Source organism: Fringilla coelebs, assembly GCF_963513975.1.
Source record: "Fringilla coelebs genome assembly, chromosome: 5".
NCBI lineage: Eukaryota > Metazoa > Chordata > Aves > Passeriformes > Fringillidae > Fringilla > Fringilla coelebs.
This window is the reverse complement of record NC_140033.1, coordinates 34,758,496-34,779,628: the sequence shown is the minus strand read 5'-3', so window position 1 is coordinate 34,779,628 and position 21,133 is coordinate 34,758,496. Positions and strand designations below refer to the sequence as shown.

The 21,133-nt window shown below is 45.0% G+C and overlaps 2 protein-coding genes across 2 annotated transcripts; one reads left to right on the top strand and one right to left on the bottom strand.

Moving 5' to 3' along the window:
* Nucleotides 1–4,599: 4,599 nt before the first annotated feature.
* Nucleotides 4,600–13,931, bottom strand: LOC311153975 (cathepsin E-A-like; the record flags this gene model as incomplete). Its single annotated transcript, XM_084206108.1, has 9 exons — nucleotides 4,600–5,778; nucleotides 5,864–5,962; nucleotides 8,365–8,509; nucleotides 9,406–9,528; nucleotides 10,188–10,387; nucleotides 10,779–10,897; nucleotides 11,394–11,511; nucleotides 13,516–13,693; nucleotides 13,876–13,931. 9 exons carry the CDS (start codon nucleotides 13,929–13,931, stop codon nucleotides 5,599–5,601), a joined length of 1,218 nt encoding a protein of 405 aa, XP_084062234.1. The 3' UTR covers nucleotides 4,600–5,598.
* Nucleotides 13,932–18,501: 4,570 nt separating this feature from the next.
* Nucleotides 18,502–20,676, top strand: LRRC10 (leucine rich repeat containing 10). Its single transcript, XM_084205653.1, has one exon. It carries the CDS (start codon nucleotides 18,558–18,560, stop codon nucleotides 19,392–19,394), a length of 837 nt encoding a protein of 278 aa, XP_084061779.1. The 5' UTR covers nucleotides 18,502–18,557; the 3' UTR covers nucleotides 19,395–20,676.
* The last annotated feature ends 457 nt before the right edge of the window (nucleotides 20,677–21,133 follow it).

Below are 21,133 nucleotides of genomic sequence, written 5' to 3'. Positions count from 1 at the left end.
TTCCTCTGGGTTTGACTGAACTTCTTGTCTTCTCTTGAACGTGGTTCTCACACAAATTTGCTGAAAGTGAGGAAGGGCAGACTCAGTACTCAGACAAGTCATGAAAAAGATCCAACAGAGGATTTGGGCACCTAAATAGGAGGCATTGTGGTGACATATTTTAAGCTACTTGGTCACTGGCTTGAAATCTGTGACCCTTTGGGAAATACATTTACAGAGAGTACAGGGAGCCTCAGGATGTGTATATAGCAGTGAGATGTGTAGATGTAAATAGAGGAAACACTAAGGTTATCAGAAGAGTGGGTATGGTTCTGTCTACTTTGAATATACATTGAACTCTGCTGCCTTTGTCTGCTCCATCAGCTTAAGGTCCATGACATCCCTGTAAGATCCACCAGCAGTTTTGGTTTCTACTCAGGTGGCTCAAAGGCAAAATGTGGGCTCAGTTCCTTTCTCAGCCTGGAGAGATTCAGCCCACAATCTCTCACTGCCTGGAGGAACACTTGAAAAATCAGGTCCCACATTTCTGTAGGTCAGTATTCTGCCCCACTCCTGATGAAGCCATGCCACTAAAGAATAGAAAAAATAAAAGGATTAAATGTTTAATTTCATTTTAAACAATGGAAGGTGCAAAATAGCTGATGAGCTGGTCATGGTATGTCTGAGCCTTGGAGCACATCCGTGGCATAGCCAGTGACAGTTTATTGTAAAATGAGGCTCCCAGGCGGCTTCCCTCGGGATGACAGGGCTGCAGCGCTCTCTCAAGAGGTGATGGAGCTGCAGGTGCAACTAAGCCTAGGGCTCCACTCTTGTGGAGATCCTCAGCTAGAAGTGCACAGGCTGTAGTTATCCCAGGCAGACAACAAAGCGACCCATGACTCCTACCAAAACTGGTCTCCCCTTCTAAACCTCTCCCCCATTCCCGTGCTAACCAGATGTACCACACACATTCTTAATTAACCCAAAACTGAGTCAGCATTAGGTGGCTCCTGCTACTCCAGGGATGACCAAGCCAGCTCCCTAAACCTGCTGACCTTGCCTTTCAGCTATCACTGCTGCAAAAGGAATCTCAAAGTGGGCCAGGAAGGCAGCCACAGCTCCTTGGGTTTAGCCCTCAGCCATGTTCACAAAAGTGCAGTCTGGAGCATGTTGCCAGCATTCTCCCATCAGTGAGCAGAGGACAGAAAAGGGAGACACAAGGTAGCTCAGGGACTGAAAGAACAGAGAGAGGGGGGACCAAAAGTTGTGAGCCTGCAACAACCAGAAAAAACAGTATGGACTGCATGCACAGCAAGTCCACCCAGCTCTCTTGCCCTGAAGGCTGCACTTCAAAAACAAACCAGCCTCTCTGCCACAGTAACTGGTAACACCAGTGGCTCCTGGGGGACTTTAGGACTCCCTGAACCTGGGAAGGGAATGAACAGACCTGCCTGCTCCTGCTCCTACGGCCAACAGCTTAGGTGAGGAACCCTTCTAGCTGGCATCACATACAACAGGACCCGATCTCATCTGGGTAGGCTTTGAACAAAAATCAACTGCCCTCCTCACTTGTATTTCTTCCAGCTTTATTTCAGCCTGGAAGTTGGCTCCTGCTGCTGCCTGTTAGGCATGGTCTGAGCAGAGCCATGCTCTCAAACCCTCCACAGACACTAGACAACAAAATGTTTGTTTGTCCCATCAGTTCAGGAAGCATTGGACACTTGGCCCAAGGAGGCACTGTTTAAACTCATATTATGTGAATTGCAGTTATGCAGGAAAGCCAAGCACAGATTTGCCAGGCACCTATGGAAGGACTTCTTCACACCATGAGATGAGGTGACACTGGTGTCTGACAGCAGCTTGTTGAAATTTCATCACAGTTTGGAGTCAGGCGTTCTGGTCCAACCTCACACCTGCCACTCCACAGCAAGCCTTCAGGCAATTCAGGTTGCTATGTTGAGGTTTGACCAACAAAATGAGAAACTCTGTGGGATGAAATTATACAGAAATAAACAGCGCCTTAGCCTAGCAGTCCAACTTTCTGAATGGCCCTTATGCAACTTGTGGAAGCATTCCCTTTTTCCTCCTGATTCCCTCTTTCTTGTAGCTGAAGCCACACTCTTCAATTCAATGTTTCTCAATCTTATTGCCTCTGCAAGTCTCAAGGAACTTAATTTAACAATGTGCTCAACTTAAATAAATGGCTAATTTTAAATACAAACAATACATAATAAGGACAGCCAGACAGCTCCAGTCACACAGCTAGAAACAAAGTAAAAGTAACTGCTGCTCTCCTCTATAGCACTTTTGTCAGGAGAGCAGTACAGGTTTCTGGGGAGTTTGGCCATGCTCCTCCCAGGCAGACGTATAAGAAGTGTTTTCAGCAGCTGAGAAGGAAGCCTGGCCCACAGTCCAGCTCTCTCCTCACAGGACATAAGCTTTAGGAGCTGTGCTTCAGGCTGTAAGGGAACTTAAGCCAGAAATCAGAGATGACTCTCAAGTGTCCACCACAAATCTGCACTGAGAGTCCTGTCCCACCATACCTGCTCCCTCTAATCCTTCACACAGCTTCCAGCAGGGCTTAAGGTATTGGACCAAAATGCTCTTTGTCCCCAACCCAGACATCAGCTTGTTTCATCCCAGCACTGCTAAGCATGAAAAGCCTTCCCAGCTTCTCATCACCGAGCTCTGCCCATCTTCTTTTCAGCCTGGCTGCTGCCTGGGAGGCACACGGCTGCTTTCCACCAGAACATCACACATCTAATCAGCAATGATTTTGCTGCCTCTCCCACTCGCTCTGCCAGCACTCCCTGGCCCTGCAACAGTGTTCATTATTTGATGGAGGCTAAGGGTGGCCACACAGCAGCCATTAGGTAGGTAAGAGCTTCATTAAGCCCCACAGAGGTGTCTATTACACACGTAGATGCATGCTAAATTAGGAATTATAGCTCTGAAGTCACACAGTGCAATCTGTAGTACACAACCAGCATTTCACACAGTGGGCCAGCTCCAGATTAGCTACACATTCTGTTCATTGCTTCTGAAGAAGCTAGTGCTGGGATGAGTTACCAGAAAAATTTCCTCTCGCCATTTAGCTGGTTATCTCACTTTGGCAAACATCAGTGTACTCTGATTTGTATTAAATTGTCCTTTGGGATTATGTGCTCTCATTCACACTTCTCTCAGTAAATTATTTGCCTTAGCATGGTAAATGGAGTATTTTAGCAAACCCAACAAGCTACAATCCATGTTCACAGGTATAAGCAATGTTGAATTATTGCATGAATAAAGGCACTTCGAGACAAACCATCGTCCTGATTTTACTGAACTCTCAAGAAGCAGTTCTAGCAAGGGTTGGACCTGTCATGCAAATGTCTACCAGGAACAGCAAGGCACAGAAGCTGGCCAAGTTGGACAAGGATAGAACAGGGCCAGGGTGGACAAATAGGTCAGAGCAGCAGTTTGCTCCCATCAGATGGTGTTAATCTTGAGCAAGTTCAGATATTTCAGAACAAAGAGAGGGCTAGTCCCTGTGTATGCTGCCTGACTTTCCACCTGTTTCTAGAATGTGTTCCCACTCTGTGCTGGAATTCACAGAGCCAAGATGTCAGTGCTGGGACTGGCTGGCTGTGGGGACATGGCCCAACACCCTGAAAATCTTCTGTTGTATATAACAGATCTCTAACTCTGACTGCAAACTCATATTTGAGGAGTATACATATTGTATGTATAATGAAAATGTACCAGAGTGTTAAGTATGCTGCATAGTAGAGAAAACAAAAACACCCTGCTGCTGTTAAATGAGGGATGGGACTTTATAGATGTTGGCTTGTCTTGGCTCATGACCAAACAAATGACATTTTCTAGACAAATAAGTTAGCTCATGGTCAATTCACTCTTTAAGAGTGACATGGACAAAGGGGAATCAAGGCAAGATTGGCCTGAAATACAGGGTAACTTCACACAGCTCAGTCTCATTGCACAAAGAGACAACTGGCAGCAGTGTCTCTATTGCTAGAGGTTGATAGCCTGGATGCCAAATGTGTAACACAATGTGGCTGCAAATAGAGAGCCATGGAAACAGGCACCAGGCAGAAAGATTATTTCATATTGGAAGGCAATATCAGTATTTAGAGATACCTGCAGGAAAACCATCCTGTTTTTGTAATACTTATTGAGTCTTACAACTGAAAACTTAAAATCTAAGGGGCTGTGATTGTGATACCACCAAGGCCAGCAATGGATATTGCCTTTGGTCTGTGCCAGGCACATCCAGACAGACAGCAGCAGCAAGTGCCTGGGGGCCACCAACCTCTGCCCAGTGATGCCACCATGGGGCCAGTCTCCACCTGCCCATGGCTCTGCCCTGCTGGGGAGGTGCCCAGTGCCCATGGCTGGGACTGCAGACATTTATTTGCAGGCTTTAGGAAGATTCAAGCAGCCCCAACACACCAACACATTTTTTATCCTCCAGGACAGAGAGCAACCTGAATTTTCAATTGTTGTTCCACCCTCAACTCCCCTTCTTCCCAGCACTGGAACACTGTAAGAAACAAAATGTAACTGAAACAGCACTAAGATAAAGCAGATTTTGTTTGGTTAAGTTTTATTCATGTGTATGGGGGCAGTATCAGCTTTAGCAATCCAAACAAATAACCCAATGGGTAGAATTTAGGTGAATCTTTTGCTAAATCAGCACAGCTACCTGTGGCTGTTTCATCTGAAAGTCCTGCCACTGCTGACAAGAAGTGGCCGAGCAAGGGGCAGGAGATGTGTAGTGCTGCTGCGTGGGTCCCATAACTCCTCTGAGGTGGAGGAACACTGGTATCCCCTTGCACGGGCTGCACTCTGGGTTTCTAACGTGAATGGATGCTGCTCCAGCTGCTCACACTGCCCAGGGGGAGAGGAGCCAGGCACTAAATGCAGCATCCGACCCAAGGCACGGATGTCAAATGCCAAGACCCAAAATAGGAGAATTGCCAAGGTATAATGAATCCCAGGGAAAAAGCTGGTTTGAGGGGTGGCGTAAGGAGCAGGAAATCATGCAAGGAACAGTAGCTGAAATTAGTGGCCACACAGGCATCAGTCAAATTCCTTTAGATAAGCTGGTTGGAGCAAGCTAATTTAAAGAGAATTTCCATGGCACTCAGGAAACAAAGTTGAACAAAACCCAAACTATGGAAAATCATGATGGAAAGGAAAGCTGTAGGAAATTAGGGGGAAACTAGCACACAAGAAGAAAAAAAGATAGCCAGACCAGGCAGGATTAGGATTAGTTTTCCCCACACACAGCTGCTATCTTTTCAGCCTGGCACAGTTCAACATTTTTATTCTTCCTGATCTTTTGCAAATCTGAGTGCTAACCGGCTCTGCTGCTTTATCCTGAGAGCTGTAGTCTCCATGAGTTACTCAGGAAAAATTGTTTCACCAATGTAAACATATAGATATTTAACCAAACTACATCATCTGGGACAAGAATCACTGCAAAGTCCTTAAAACTTAGAGAAGAATAACACAATGTGCATTTATGTCCAGAGTTGCAGTAAAAGCTCTTCTTCACAAATGCATTGAAGATCATTACATTAACATGGGTTAAGACAGAATAAATGCTACTACAGCTCAGTAGTAATCCTTTCTGTGAACAGCTTTTGCAAATCCCACTCTGTCATTCCCACGGTCAAAAATACAGTAAAATGCAGACATGAAGACATCTCCTAAAATCCAGAGCGAGCCCGTGCGAGTGGGGATGTCGAGAGACTGAAAGCCACTCATGCAGAAGGTTTGGTCATCAATAGACTCCTGGAAGGGAAAGCACATGTGCCTGCAGCAGCCTGCTCCATGCCCAGCTCAGGGAGTGAGGAGCAGGGAAGCTGCTGATACCCACCTTTATGATGTACTGCTCCGCTGCCAGCTTGTATTCACGGTGTCCGATCGTGAAGCTAATGTGAGGCAAGCTCGACAACCTTCTGCAGTCTACAAGAAACTGGACACAATGCATTGACTGAGATGGGATTGCTTTGTCTTTCTTCAAGTACTGCTCTTTGAATTCAAGGCTTTTGGAGTAGGTAACAGTGAATTTACTAGAGAAACACCATCAGGCTGACTTGCAGCCCAGCAGTGCCCTCCAGCTTTCCTGCGCTCGGTCAAACCAGCCCAGCAGCCCAGACCCCTGCACCCTAGGGACCCTGGGCTGATGAAAATCCTTGAAGTCCCAAAAGAAAGGAGGTGAAGGGGCTCTGATATCCTCCCTGTGCAACTCAAAGGCAAAAGTAAGCGTGTGAGCCCCAGCCAGCCTACATCAGCAAGGTCTGCTGAGCAGAAGTTCTCCAGTGCTCTGGCCTTGACAGGGCGGAGGGAGCTGCTCCAGCCACAGAGGGAGCACCCTATGGGTGCAGTTCACCCCAGGTCCTCCCATAATACCATCACTTTAGGGGGAAAAAAAGCTAGTGAGGAACACAGCACTTTATGTTTATACTTTGCCCTGGAGTGGGATTTAAAGAGTAGAAGGACTAAACTCTGGCAGGACCATTAATGTACATAAATAACATATTCAGTTACAGTAACAGAGAAGATAATTTCCTGGCCTTTCTAGTTCTGTGAAACAACTGGTGTGGGAAACAGAACTGCAGAATGCTCCAAGTCCCAGAGGAGCCTTTGCTGTAAACTGCAGTGTTTTAAGTCATTTTTTTAGAGGCTTCCTAGAAAGAAAAATCTGCTTTTTGCTGTTTTTCAATCTATTTTATGAAAACATAACCCTACATCTTGTGTACACTTACCAACTGTCATACCATTAGAACAAAACAAATCACGGGACAAGGATACAAAAAGCCAGTTAAATGATTTGTAGGATACAAGAAATGAGACATAATTCTTTTACATAGCTATTACAGAATAGTACATCCAGAACAAATCAATCCTTGCTGAAAAGAGATAAAAGTTCTGCTAAAATCCAGGATGGATACACTCACTTTTACTGGGATAAATTTGAGTCAATATGTGCAGTCTGTCTATGATTGCTAAAAATCAGTCACAGAAACTCTTATTTTCAGGATGCTTTTTTGTGAAATCTGAGATGCCAGATGAATCTTCTTAGGTCAGCAATGGTGTATATATGAACCTACACAGCAATGACCCATTCCTTGTTTGTATTAGGCTAGTATAAGTACATTGGAAATACATATTTTACCTATGTTCATTAGCATGAACCATTATAAAATCAACTTGTTATCAGAGCATACTCTTTGGCATGTATCTAAAAAGTTGAACAAAATCAGGATTAAAGGTTTAGTTGAGAAAGAATCAGGAACCTTAGGAACTACACAGAGGTCACTGCAAGTCCTCCTCTCACAAATGAAAGTGGATTAAGAGTCCACTTTTGTCTTTGTTCTTTGTCCAGTGCATTGGGCACTTGCAATACTCTTAATTTTCTTCCAAGAGTAGCTTTGGGTCAGGATCAAGATTAGCTCACTTGGTAGAACATGGTGCTAATACCACCAAGGCTGTGGGTTTGATCCCTGTACAGGCCATTCCTGAGAGATGGACCTGATGATCCTTGTGGGTCCCTTCCAATTCAGAATATTCTGTGAAATGCGAAGTTAACAAAAGCCACACGTGGCTTGATAACAAAGTTAACAAAAGCTCAGCTTTGCTTGAGCACTGGAGCTGTGGAGCTGTGCTGGTGACCTGTGGGAGTCAGCCAAGGGCCAGCAATAGGAACTGCTCATTCCCTGGAGGCAGGACAGGAAGGAGCAGTGAGGAGTGTCAGCAAGGGAGATGCAGGAGGCAGCAGAAGGGGAGAAAGGAAATCCAGGAAAGGGTCAGTGGAGTAAGGTTCAGGAGGAAGAGTAAGAGCCAGCAAGCCTTGTCCGGTATCCTGCAAGGAGCCAGCATTGCGAGTGACGCTGATGTGCAAGCCTCCCCAGGAGCTCTGGCATGACACCAAGTGCTCCACGGCAAGCTGACAGTGAGAGGACCTGTCAGTGAAGCCACTGTGGGGCTGTCATTAAAATACCATTCCTGACATGGCTGGCCATCAGCACCAAATCCCTCCTGGCCTGAAAGAGCCAACAGCTAGAGCTGGGGACTTCAAAAAGACTCCGAGCTTCCGAAAGAAAATTATCTCTCATGCAGAGTACAGATCAATTCCTCAAACAGATGTTCCCATTATTTCCTTACACACCAGTACAGAAGATGAAGTGAACATTTGGGAAAAGGACTGGGACAAGGCATGTAGATCAAAAGCAGCCTGGCTCGGAGCTCAGTGCTGTCCTGGAAACAATGCTTTCACTGGCACCTGTGTGAACCATCATTTCTTATTTCCCAACTCTTTGCATCATATACCAGTTTCTCTTCCTCTCTAGCTGTTTCCTGGCTGCACAGTTTTACCTCTCCAGTGTTTGATGGACTTGCCCCAATATATGCCTGCAACCGCCTGATTTGTGAAGAGGGGCCGGTGATAAGAGAAGTGCCTGAGTCAACGATGGCTTCGCAGCCGTGGGAGCAAAATGCCACCCGGCCCTGGATCTTTATGCTGCAAATGAAAAAAGGAAAAAAAAGCAGCTTTAAGCAAATGGCATATACACTGTGACTGAAACACCGTGTGATTGCTAGTTAAAGTACCAGAGCACTGACTGAAGGTAATCCCAGACCACAAGAGACAGGACAAGAGGAAATGGCCTCAAGTTGCACCACAGTAGATTTTGGTTCAATATTAGGAAAAATTTCTTCACAGAAAGCATTGTAAAGCATTGGAACAGGCTGCCCAGGGAAGTGGTAGGGTCAGTGAATGTGGCTCTGGACGACATGGTTAAGTGATGTACTTGGTAGTGGTGCTGGATTGACAGTTGCACTCCATGACCTTAAAGATCTTTTCCAACCCTAATGATTCTGTGTTTCTATGATTAAAACTAGCTGCCAAGCTTTGCTAAAGACAAGAATGTCTGTGGACCCACTTTTCTCTCTCGAGACTCCTACAACTCTAATCATGTGCTCCTGCTGATGAATCTGTCCTCATCCCCAGGTATGTGTTCTCATCAATTTAGGCAGTGTGCTAGAGGTGGGACAAAGGAACACTGGCTACTTTGACCAAAGTTAGCAGGACAGATGAAAGCAGGACCCAGAGCTGGATTCTATCCCTGGGTGCCTTAACCTCTTAACTGAACAGTCCACCAAGACTCATCTTGACCACTGGTGTATCATTAAAACACACTAACATGCTCTCCCAGATACCAGCTACCAACGTCACAGCAGATTTAGAGAACTCATCCTGGTGAACCCCTCTTTGAGGGGCACGGGGCTGGAACACTGCAGCTGAGCCCTCCTGCTCCTGTGTCACCAGGTGCTTCTGTCTGTGGGGGTTTAGCTAGAGAGGCGAATTTCACCAGGTTTTTTATACATACATACATACATACATACAGACATACATACTTGTTCATGTGTATTTGCCAGTAGCTTTTCTCAGTGACTGGGACCCAGTGGATTGAACCTTTGTAGAGAGAATGGTCTATTCCCCCCAGAATCAACTCTCCGCCGTTCTCGGTGTCATCTCCTCTGGAAGCAGAAAACAGGTTAACACTGACATGGGAGTGTGCCAGTGTGCACCAACGAGATTACACTTAAAAAGTAAAAGTCAAATCACAGCCCTTTCTAAACTCAGATATGGATGGCTGAAAGGGATTTCTACTAAATTATCACTGTATGTGTTCCAACTCAGACCCTCCAAACAAACTCTGAGAAGGCTTAATGTCGACACCAAGGTAGGCATGGGGAGCAAGATGAGCCAGTTGCTATTCTCAGCACAGAAGAAACACTAAAGAAGTTGGTGGAGTTGCAGCTGTGTCCAGATTAGGGAACAGTATTTTTCTGAAATGTGGCTATTTGTGTGTAGCACAGCACTTCTGCTCATCTACATGGGCCAGAGGGAAACCTCTGGCAACTGACATGGCAAGTTTGAGCTAGGAACTTTTTTTGCATTTATGACCAGCTCCAACAAGAATAAATCTCTGTCCAAAAACTCCTCCCCATAACATTTTTTCTTTTCATGCCATAATCTTCAATGTCAAACTGAAAACAAAGAAACAACACAAATAATCAAAAAAATGGGAGGAATATCTTTCTAGGGTTGAAGGTTTATACAAATGCACAGTTGTTTCTATCAACAGTTAAAGTAGATTTACTTCTTTTTTTGCAGTGTCATTTTAAAGACAGACCTTTTCAGATAGAAAGAGAAGACTGGCTCTTCTACCAGCTGCTGGTTCATGATGCTGTCAAACACAGGCAGAGTGTTGCCCACTGCTAAGGAGGGGTAGCCTAAGCCCAGTACACCATCAAAGTGGGCAAGGACAAAAGTTGTTCCTGGCTCAAACACAGACTCTCCAAAGTCCTGTCCCTTGATGGAGATGTTACTTATCTGTTTGGTAAAAAACAAAAAGACAACAAACAACCAAGCAAAAAACAAGTACAACTGAAAGAAATGACGCCACTAATAACAAGAAATCAGCCATATTTGTGTGACTTGCATCAACATAGCACATGCCCATTTGGCAGGTAGGCAGCACTGATTCCTTAGAATGCCTTAATTATGTGGCTGCTTCTTCATAAGCCCAGAAGAGGATCCAAGAAGACAAGTAGAAATGAAAAATAAAATGTGATGCATTTGTGTTGGTAGCCCAAAACTGAAGCTTGGTGGGACCTCACCCTGCCCTTGCCTAAACCAGGGAAGGTTTTCCAGGGCAAGGTTACCTGAACTGCCCTGCAAACAGCTGATGTGGAGACTAACACCATTTTTGGCGGACACTCACCTGCAGTGTGTCTTTGCCAGCAATGCCCAGAAGCTGTCCCGAGCCGTACTGCAGGGAGAAGGCTTCCCCTCCGTGCTCATACGAATCTGACTTGAAGGACTTAAATTTCTGGTGCACCCCTACACAAAAAAAATGACACCTCTGCACTGAGGGGAAGTCCTGGCAACCCATCCACTCCCCAATGCAGAACAAGATGAGATGTGGGAGAAGCAGATTTTTTCTCAAGAGAAAAGTGTTGAAGAAGTACTGCAGGCACCTCAGTTTCCCTGCAGACACCCCAGTTTTTCTGTACCTGAGATGTCATTTTGCATTTTGGAGAAAAATTAGACCAGAAATGGGCATTTCCACCTCTGTTGGTAGGTCTCCCAGGTCTATTTTCACGCCTTTTACCTCAAGGTGCAGAGGGACTCCGGGCAGTCGCAGCCGGCGCGTGTCCTGGCTGCAGAGTGCCCTGAGGGGCAGGGGAGCAATGCGGGCAGAGGAGAGCAGCCCTGAGGGATCTCCAGACCCTCCCCTCGCAGATCCCTGCTGCAGGCAAGCCTCTTGGGAAAGGAGAACCGGGCAAGGTCTCTGTGCCCAAGCCAAGAGAGGCGTGAGGAGAACACCATGTCTTACGGCAGGCCTCGCTGATGCAGTAGGCGGACGGCACCCAGAAGTTGGAGGAGCCGGTGTCGAAGACGACGGTGAAGCTCTGCGGCGGCGTCCCCACGCTCACCTCCCCGTAGTACTGCGCCTGAGGGAGGACAAGGCGCTCAGCCCACAGCCTCCAGGCAGCCCTCCTGGGGAAGAGCCCCGACTGGGAGCACCCCACCGCCGCCCTCGGGGGCTCCCGTGCGACTCCAGTGAAACGGGAAGGCACGGCACACGAAGCGGGTCTGGGTCCACGAGGGGCTTCAAGCAGCAGGTCTACTGCAGCTGGATGAACAACGGTGGGGCATTTTTAAAGCCTTCTAAGCAAACATTCAGTTGGGTGGAACTCATGGAGTCAACACACCCTCTTGCACGGGCGTCAGAGGTGGCAAGGGCATCCTCAAGATGAAACTTTCACCTGACTACACAGACTTTCAGGCTGTTCCTTACTGATGTCAATAGGAAAAGTGTTGCAAAGTCAGGACAGCCTGCCTCTGCCAGCATCAGCGGGCTCTGACCAGCGCCACAAACACTGTCTAATGTGGCTGCCCTTTTTCCTTTGTAATTAGCAGCTATTATAGCAAGTCAAAAACTACTGTATTGCAAAAAGTGTTCCTGATGTACTGGACAAAGTTCATCCAGCAGATGAAGAAACCACTGACCATCCCTGGATACCAACTGAGACTAAGATAATCTGTGAGCACATGAATGCTGGAGTGAAGTGCTTATCCACATCCCGAATACAAGTGTCTAAGTGCTCCTATCTGGCCCTGGAAGAGCACTTCAGCATTAAGAGACCTATTTTTAGGAAGAGGTATTTCTGGAATTCAACCACAGATAGAAAAGCAATAGCTAGTGCCAAACCTTTTTCAGCAATACAAGTATTTGAATATGTACCTTCAAGTGCATACTTGTTAATTAATAAACTGATGTTTCTGACCCCAGAATAAACAGTCTGAATGAGATAATCTTGAAAAGGAAAGCAAGCATGCCATTTAAGAGAATATCCAACTATTCTATTTCTTCCTGCATTAAACTAACCTAACTGGTGTTCATTTAAAAAAAACCAAAACAAAACCAAAACACATACAACCAGAAAACCCACATACATACTGCAATAAAACCGTCCCTGGTGCTACCTGAATATGCTGGGGAAGTGGGTTTTGCTTCGTTGTTTTGAGATTTTCATTTATTCCTCTTTGAAATAAGCTTTAGAGCAGGTTGAAGTGCTTCAGTATCCTTTGTTCTTCTTCACATACTTATTTCTTTATGGCCCTCAAGTGTCAGTAAGTTCTTGCTGAACGAATTGGGCCTTCCCTTCAATTCCATTCCCTGTTCAGGTGAAGACTTCACAACATTTCTACAGCTTAGTTTCCCTTCAGATAGGCATAGCATGAAAACCAAATAAAACAGAAAACTGAGATCATCCAAAAGGACAAAATTCTAAAACCAGGAAAGACAGCTTACAAAATAGTAGACCTGCTGACTTGCCTGTCTGAGATCCAGAGAATTTAATATTTTTTCCTTTTTCAGTTTAGATGGTAAATCCTCCCAGATCAGTCTCCAGTATTTAATACATATTAGACTCCAGAGATAAAAGCAGAAAAATAAAAAACTCTACTTAAGTCTTTATAATCACTGATTTGTGACCCCACCTGATCAAATAAATTTGGAGATTTGGAGGATTTTTTTATAACACAGAAGCATCCAAGTGTCTGGTAAATAGAACATGACTAAATGAAGCAATCAGATTCTGCTGTGAAAAACCCTGTCGTTTACCAAGACTGATAAAGGCAAACTTCCCATATTTCTTTGGGGACTTAACCAATCCACTACAGATCTATACAAAAGTAAAACTTATCACAAGAATACTGCTACTCTACATCAGCTTTCTATTCAGGTCCCATGTTATCCTAGATCTAGACATGCTTTATTTTGCAGATTGCAACCTATTTTTTTATGATCTAATATTTATAGCATAAAGCAACAAGACACCTCAAACCCTATAACTTCATTGACAGACGAGATTTGAAATGTGCTGGGAAAAAAACTCTGCCTTCAGTAGAATGATGAGTCCTAATGATTGCATTACCAAAACTGTACTTACATTCATGTAATCATACAGCCTTTCTGAAGCAGTTCCTACTGATAAAGCAATATCTGCAGGGAAACAATGCAGATACCTCCGGGCAAAAACATCAGGGTGGTGATTCCTCCAAAATTCCTCTAATTCTCCCTTTTCCTTCAGCTGTTTCTTGATAGATTTGAATCGAATCAAGGGGATTCTATGCAAATAAAATAAACACACACAAAAAAAAACCTGATTGTCCTTTCTAGAACTGTCATATACTCTGTCTTTTTTTAAAAAAAGCTTCTTTTTTGAGACCTCAAGTAGCAACAAGCAAAGGTCACCACCCCATGAAGCCAGCTGAGATGTGTGCCAGTGAAGGCAGACGTGTTTTCTTACCGTTCCACAGCCATGATGAGCGGGATGTAAACCACAGCCAACAGTATTGCCCTCATGGCTCCAAGAGGTTCAGGGTCTAATGACACTCCTTTGCTCACAAGTCCCTTTTTTATGGCCTGTTGTCAGCTGAGGGCCGCTCGCCAGGTCAATCAATCGCAGGAGGTCAGTGCTTTGGCAGGAAACTGATTAATTTACTCTCAGACTAACCGCTGGTTTGTGCAAATAGTGGTGTCCAGTGGAGCTACTCAGGCACAGATAACCAGGGCACGGTCTAGACCAAACAGACATCTAACTAGCAATCCTTAATGTCTTTTACATAAATATAATACATGGGGTGAGCTTGGCTCCTGCTAGAATGAGAAAGAGGAAGCTGTCCAAGCGCTTGCTGCTTTTCAAGCTCGCTTTAGTGAGATGTTGCTCAGAAGTGCTCAATGCAGAGAAAGAGGACATAATATATATCCATTTCCCTTTTGCATGGAGACATTTCAGCAGGGCTGAGCTGACATTTGGTGGGCTTGTGACAAGTCATCCCCTAACAGCTGAAGTTTAATTCCTTATCTATGAGAGAGCTCCAGTCTAAACATAAATGTGACTGCCATGCTGTAAAATGGATCTTCAGAGTAAAAAACACAACAGTACAATACTGCAACATACAGTAAAAACCAGCAATAATTTTGCACACATTTCAGCAAGACATTTGGAAGAGCTCTCTTGGATTTATTTTCTGGCAAGTTTCCTGTGGTTAGTGGCTCCCACCCCTGCATGTGGGTTCAAGTCAAGCCTGCAGAGAAACAATGGTGTCAAAAAGAGGCTGATTTGGCAGAGCGCAGCCCCCAACCCATCAGCTGCCCAAGAGGAAGCAGAACACTGAGTCTGCAGTTTACTTACAAGACTTTTTGAATCTTTCCTCTGCACAAGAAAGAGCAGTAAGCAACCACATACTGCAGCCTAGCATATATTAAAGCCAACTTTGAATAATCAGCCATTTCTGTTCAAAAGGCTACGGTGGGATGCTGGGAAAAGAGCAACCACATTTTTTTCTTCACAACACACCATGTATTTAAAATAAACTGCTCACTATGCAAAGGTGAACTGGAATGAAGAAATTCTCCCAAAAGAGAGCAGATGTGCAACAGCACAACAAGGAGTGAATGTCAAAGGACACAGGAGGCAGGAGTTGTCATCTTCTGCTCCAGCAGCAATGTCAAGAAAAAACAGCAGAAAAACCCAATCACACAGGATTTGTGAGCCAAGAAGGTGTCTAAATACCCATCACAGACTTCAAATAAATACAAAGCAAACAAAAATTGCTCCTTTAAGTCAATTCTCTTGCTATGTCAGACTGATTGAGGAGGGGTATGAGAACCTCGAAATCAATAAGTTTAGAGCTCTATTTATTAGTTCCCCCAGACTTTGAAATACAGTTTGCTTTTTCCAACGTACCTCCAAAATTGTAAGGGCTAAAAAAAACCAGCAAAGGCTGAGCCTGGTGTCATCACACAGCTGCAGGCAGAGTTTTGGATCTGAAAAAGCACCAGCATCGCTATTACAATATCTTGTTTCAAAAAATAATAGAATCTCAAAAATGCATCTTTTCTATTGATTTCTATTTTATTCTAATTTTTTTCAATTATCTATCTCTGAGTAATATTCCCCATTTCTCCTGGACTCAGAGGTTTTACCCAAGTTATCAGCAAACAATCACCTTTTCTGTCTCACAGTCATCCCAGTCGCTGAGCTGCAAGAGCTGGGTGCTGGAAATGGGAATGGTGAGCAAAGATGCAGCCATTTGTGAAATCTAGAAAGAAAAGTCATTTCTCAAGGAGCCCCCACCTGTCACTTGATGCACAGCAGAGCAGATGTCATGCCCTTGGGTAGGGCAGTGCTGCTTTGACAAGAGCATGACAATGTCTGTGCCGAGTGCCTTTATCACTTGAACTTTTCCTCAAATGCTACAAATGCTTCTGGGAAGTCGATAATGTTCCTGTTGGAGGGCACCACGGTAACTTTGAAGACATGACTCTTTCAAAACACTGCCTGGGTCTACTGTGAGGACTGCCTTTGCCTTAGTGCCTTCACTGAGGGGCTGATTCTCAGAAAGAACACGCTTGTTCATTTTACTGCAAGTGTAGTCCTTTATTAATCCACACACAGAGGTTATTCTTTCCCAAATTCCCTGATCTCAGTCTATGTTCCAAGCAGACATTAATTTAGCTAACAGAGGTACAAAATGCAGTAACAAAAGGTCATTGTGACCTTTTTTGATAAGCTGGAATAATGATTAAACTACAGCGCAGAGAATCCCTAAGAAATAGTTATCTTCAGCTTAAAAGTTCCATTAAGAAGAAATAATTCAAGTAGAAAAAAAAAATCCATATCCGTATCTGCAGACGTAAAGTACTTTGCTAAGTTGTCTACATATGGATTATTGAGAAAAAATGTGCCTAAACTATATCATTAATATATTTTTAGCTATGCTCTTGTGTTGCTATGATTAGTAGGTTATCTGAAAAACTTTATCTAAAAGACAAGGCTTTGCTGTGGATGTATATTCATTATTAGTTATGCCAAATGCATTTGGTTTTCCCCACCTGTAGTCTACAGTGCCTTAAGGGGAAGGACCCTTGCCTTCAAAAGGTACCACTGCTGTTTAGAAATGAAAACAAATACAACAACCTGCTGACACATTCCCCACAGTGGTCCTCTGTCAGGCCACAGAGCGTCAAAGCAGTAAAGAAATGTCTAAAAGGAGATGCTCATGCAGTGCAAACTGGCTTCTTGCTTCTGGGATGCCATGCACAGCATGTCCCCCCATCAGAGGGATGTCCCAACTTTCAGGCCCTCTATTCCACAGCACCACCACAGACGACTGTGACATTGTCTTTTTTCTCCAGACTTGATACTCTGTCCAGCTTGTCCATCCAAAACTTACTTTATGGCACTCAGGTCTCAGCCCTCACTGCTCTCTGTCCTGCTGCAATACTGTTCCCCAGGTGCCCTCTCTACTGTTCTCCTCCATACACTTCATAGCATCACTGCTGCATGGCATGGCCACTCATCCTGTGGGGAAAAGGCTCATAAACATCCTATAGCCTATACCCAATGGATAGCTAAGAGCTGCTTTACGTTTGAAAGCAAGCAATAGTAGAGAGATCTATGCAACTAGATTTGACCAGAAATCCAAACACCTTAAGTGGTGTCTTTTCCTCAATTTTCTGTTTACTCTGCCTTTCGTTTTTCAAGAGTGTGTGGCTCTCAGCAGTCACGGATTTTGGTAGTATAGCACCTAATACCCTAAAACCAATTGCAGATTGTGCAAAGAAAGTATTCTCCCTAAATTACAGTAAGTGTGGAAAATTACAGCAATTAGCTGTAGATATCAAAGCAAAGAGCCAGGTGGTGAAAAGGCTGTTTTATCTTAAAACACTCTGCCAGTTTTCACATCCGAAGTTCCTGACAGAGTTATGGCCAACACACAGGCAGAACAACCACAGAATGGGTTGGAAGGAATCTTAAAGATCATGTAGTTTCAACCTCCCTGACATGGGTAGGGACAAATATGAGTCCCCAGGAAAGCTTGAAATAGCAGCAGCTCAACATATAAAACTATGCAAAGGTTCTTATACATGGGAATGCTTCTAGAAACTAGAACTAAACAGCAAAATGGATCATGATGAAACTAGAACAGTTTACACTGTCACATCTAAATAACCATAACTTTTCAAAATCAGACTTATTTCACTTATAACAAGTGAGAATCTTGATGGAATCCATGAGAGTTTCTTAACAGTTTTTGGTACAGACTGCAGGAACTGCAGTAGCACAGTTGGAAAGTGGAGGGAGAACAACCTTGGGAATTTGTGATAGCATATTACATTGGGATTCACACAAGGAGTAAAACAACGTAATGAAAAAGGCCCGACAGACAAGAAGTAAAATGTAATGAAAAAGGCCCTACACAATCAAGAGTGCCAGAGGCTATAATAAATACCATTAAATTAGGAACATAAACAGTAGAAACGCTCAAGATAGCAGTTTGCCAAGTATTTGTGTTAAAGCTTTAAGATAAGTACTGGGTGGCAAGTTACACTCTGAAATCCAAGTATTTGACGCCTTTCTAAATACATCCCTGAAAATGCCACTCATCTTGAAAGTTAGTCAAGTCTTGACAGGTATTTTAAACAACAATTTTATTATATCCGACATTTCTGCTGAAAGTTTTATGAAAGTTAAATATCTGAGCTTAAAACTTCAGTCTGCTGTGGTGTTTACTTCCCCAAGCCCATCCCTGCTGCCTGCATTGGCTACACAGCACAGCTGCAGCAACAAATAAGGGGCTGGGGCATTGGCGTGACCCTAATTTTGTTTGGGGCAAAATCAGAGAACATTTACAGTGTGCAAGAGGAGGAAAGAAGGAATGTTTTCAGGGGGAGGGTGAACATGTGGGAGTGTGGGTGAGAGAGGGAGACCTGGGCCCTGAGTCGTCCTGTCTATAATCCCCGTCACCAAACACTCATTCAGTTATCAGAAGCATTTCAGAACCCTTGAGATTAATGGCTGGTGCCATGTAAACAGAGCCTTATATTGGGAAGAACGAGTTACCAACAAGCCAGTGTGCAGCAGGAGACCAAGTCAGCCTCCTGTCCCTCGCAGTCCCAGCCATCCCAAAACAAAATCCTGAGATGGGCAACAGCCTGAAAGCCGTACTTGCTTTTGTGCCCTCTAACAAGTGCCAGAAGTACCTCCTAGAAGACCTAGAAGAGATGCCAGTGGATAAAATGGTCGATCTGAGCGGCAGGCAGATGAGGCGGCTGCCTGTGCACATTTGCTCTTTTAGGGAACTGGTTAAGCTGTACCTGAGTGACAACAACCTGAACCATCTGCCCCCCGAGCTGGAGCAGCTGCAAAACCTGCAGATCTTGGCACTGGACTTCAACAACTTCAAAGCACTGCCCCTAGTTGTGTGCACGCTGAAGCAGCTGTGCATCCTCTACCTGGGCAACAACAAGCTCTGCAGTCTGCCCCTCGAGCTCCGACTCCTGCAGAACCTGAAGACCCTGTGGATCGAGTCCAACTGCCTGCAGTACCTGCCAGAAGTGGTGTGCGAGCTCAGCCTGCTCAAGACACTGCACGCCGGCTCCAACGCCCTGCGCAGCCTCCCTCCGCAGCTGCGGTGCCTGCAGGAGCTGCGCACCATCTGGCTGTCAGGAAACCTGCTCTCCGAGTTCCCGCCCGTGCTCCTGGACATGCCCTTCCTGGAGGTGATCGACGTGGATCGCAACTCCATCCGCTTCTTCCCCAGCCTTGCTCACCTGCCTGGCCTGAAGCTGGTGATCTACGACCACAACCCCTGCAGGAATGCACCCAAAGTGGCCAAAGGGGTGCGCAGGGTGGGCAGATGGTCAGAGGAGACCCCCGAGCCCCGCAAGCGATCCGGGGCGGTGATAGAAATCCCGCTCGACGAGAAACCATTGCTACCTCCTGCCACCAAGCCCGAGCCAGAAGCCGAGCCCTGCTGATGATTAGCTGCCTCTTTTGGCCAAGGTGGCAGCGCATTCCCACCGCTGCCCAACCTCTACCTCTCCCTTGCTTGCTGGTGTCCAGGGAGCACCACACCGCCTGGCAATCATTAGGAGTACGTGCACCAGCTTGGAGATAATGTGACAGCAAAGTCTTGTACAGACACCTGTCTGTCTTTGTGCAGCACCCAGCACTCTCCCTAGAACAGACTTCTTCCCTCTCCCGCTCCTCCCATGCTGGGACCACGCACAGTTCACAATAGAGATAAGACTCCGTTTAGATGTTGCCATGGGTGGATTACATGGAGTACATATCGACTTGCTGCTCCTCACCCATGGGCTCACTCTTCTCCCTTCCACCGTGTTGAGGTGTCCCAGCTCAGCTGGAAGCCACTGCTCAACATGATCATTGCTGAGACCCACAGCTCTAAAGCAGCATTGATCTCGTATTACTTTATCTGAAACACAGCAATACCTTGAAGGTTTCCCTGTCTGCTGAGTGGGAAGTGGTAGCAGAGTTCTGGCTGCACTATCAAGGAAACAGCACATATGTACAGGGGGCTCTCCTCTTTCTTCCTGCAAAATTTGTGACAACTGTTTCGTCACTGCCAAGCAGCATTCAAATGATGGTGAGGAAAGCTGTAGGCTTTGCTGCTGGGTTTTGTTACTGACAACACTGCCTCCAAGGGCAGCTGTACAGGACAAGTTTTCATGCAGGAGCAAAGAAGAAAATCAAAGCCTGACTAAAAAGGAAAAGCCACAAGAGCTGCAAAGGTAAACTTGCATGAATAAAATCCAGGGCTGTGAGCTGTCACTATAAGCTTGCACATAATCTGATGAGGCAAACTGTACTCAGATGACTTCAGCTGGGTATTTCTTAAGCCTGCAACTTGGACCAGTTCAGATCCCCTTAAAATGCACTTTTTTCCTAAGCTTTGCTTTAATTGAGTTACAGCAATCTGGCTCAAAGTGACATTTTAAACTTTAGACTCCATAGCATGGTTGAATTAAGTGACAGGCATTTTAACAAGGATGGAAAGACCTTGGTGGCATAGCCTTCGAGTCTGTCTCACCAGTGCAGCCTGCAGAAGCAGCAGTTGACTTCCCAGAAAAGGTTTGATTCCATGACAGTTTGTGACTGTTTAATGTCATCCACACCCTTGAAAAATTATCTGGAAATATATAGACTCTGCTAGCACTTGTTGTCTTGTAAAATGAAGTCCAAATATGCATCTGGGTGGCACCCATGTACTGTGCTCCTAATGAAATTAAATAAAAGTATACTAGGATCTTGCCAAGTTAAAAAACCCTTCTTTGGAATTAACAGCAAATTCTTTATCTAGTCTTCTTCCAACAATTTCTTCCTATGAAAAGGAAAGCAGGACGTGAGTTAGGGGCGCTATTTTAATATCCAAGGTCAGTATTTTATATCCCACGGAACTGAGCTAGTACTGTATTTACCTGAGGGGATGGGGAAGAGCATGCTTTTACTGGTTTATCAATGGTCTGTGTTTCATTCAGCCCTCACCATACAGCACTGGCACTTCTGGAGAGTTGAAGAGTCTCTGACAAGAGTTAAGGGGAGGATTCTGTAAGCAGATTCCCTTCATTTTAAGAAATCAAAGGAGAAAAACCTTGGCATACATCAGCTTGCTTACTTCAGCTTAATCTCTCTGCTTTGGCAGACTTGCCCGGGTGTTTGTACACTTGCAAGGGCCAGAAAGGTCACAAGGCCTGCA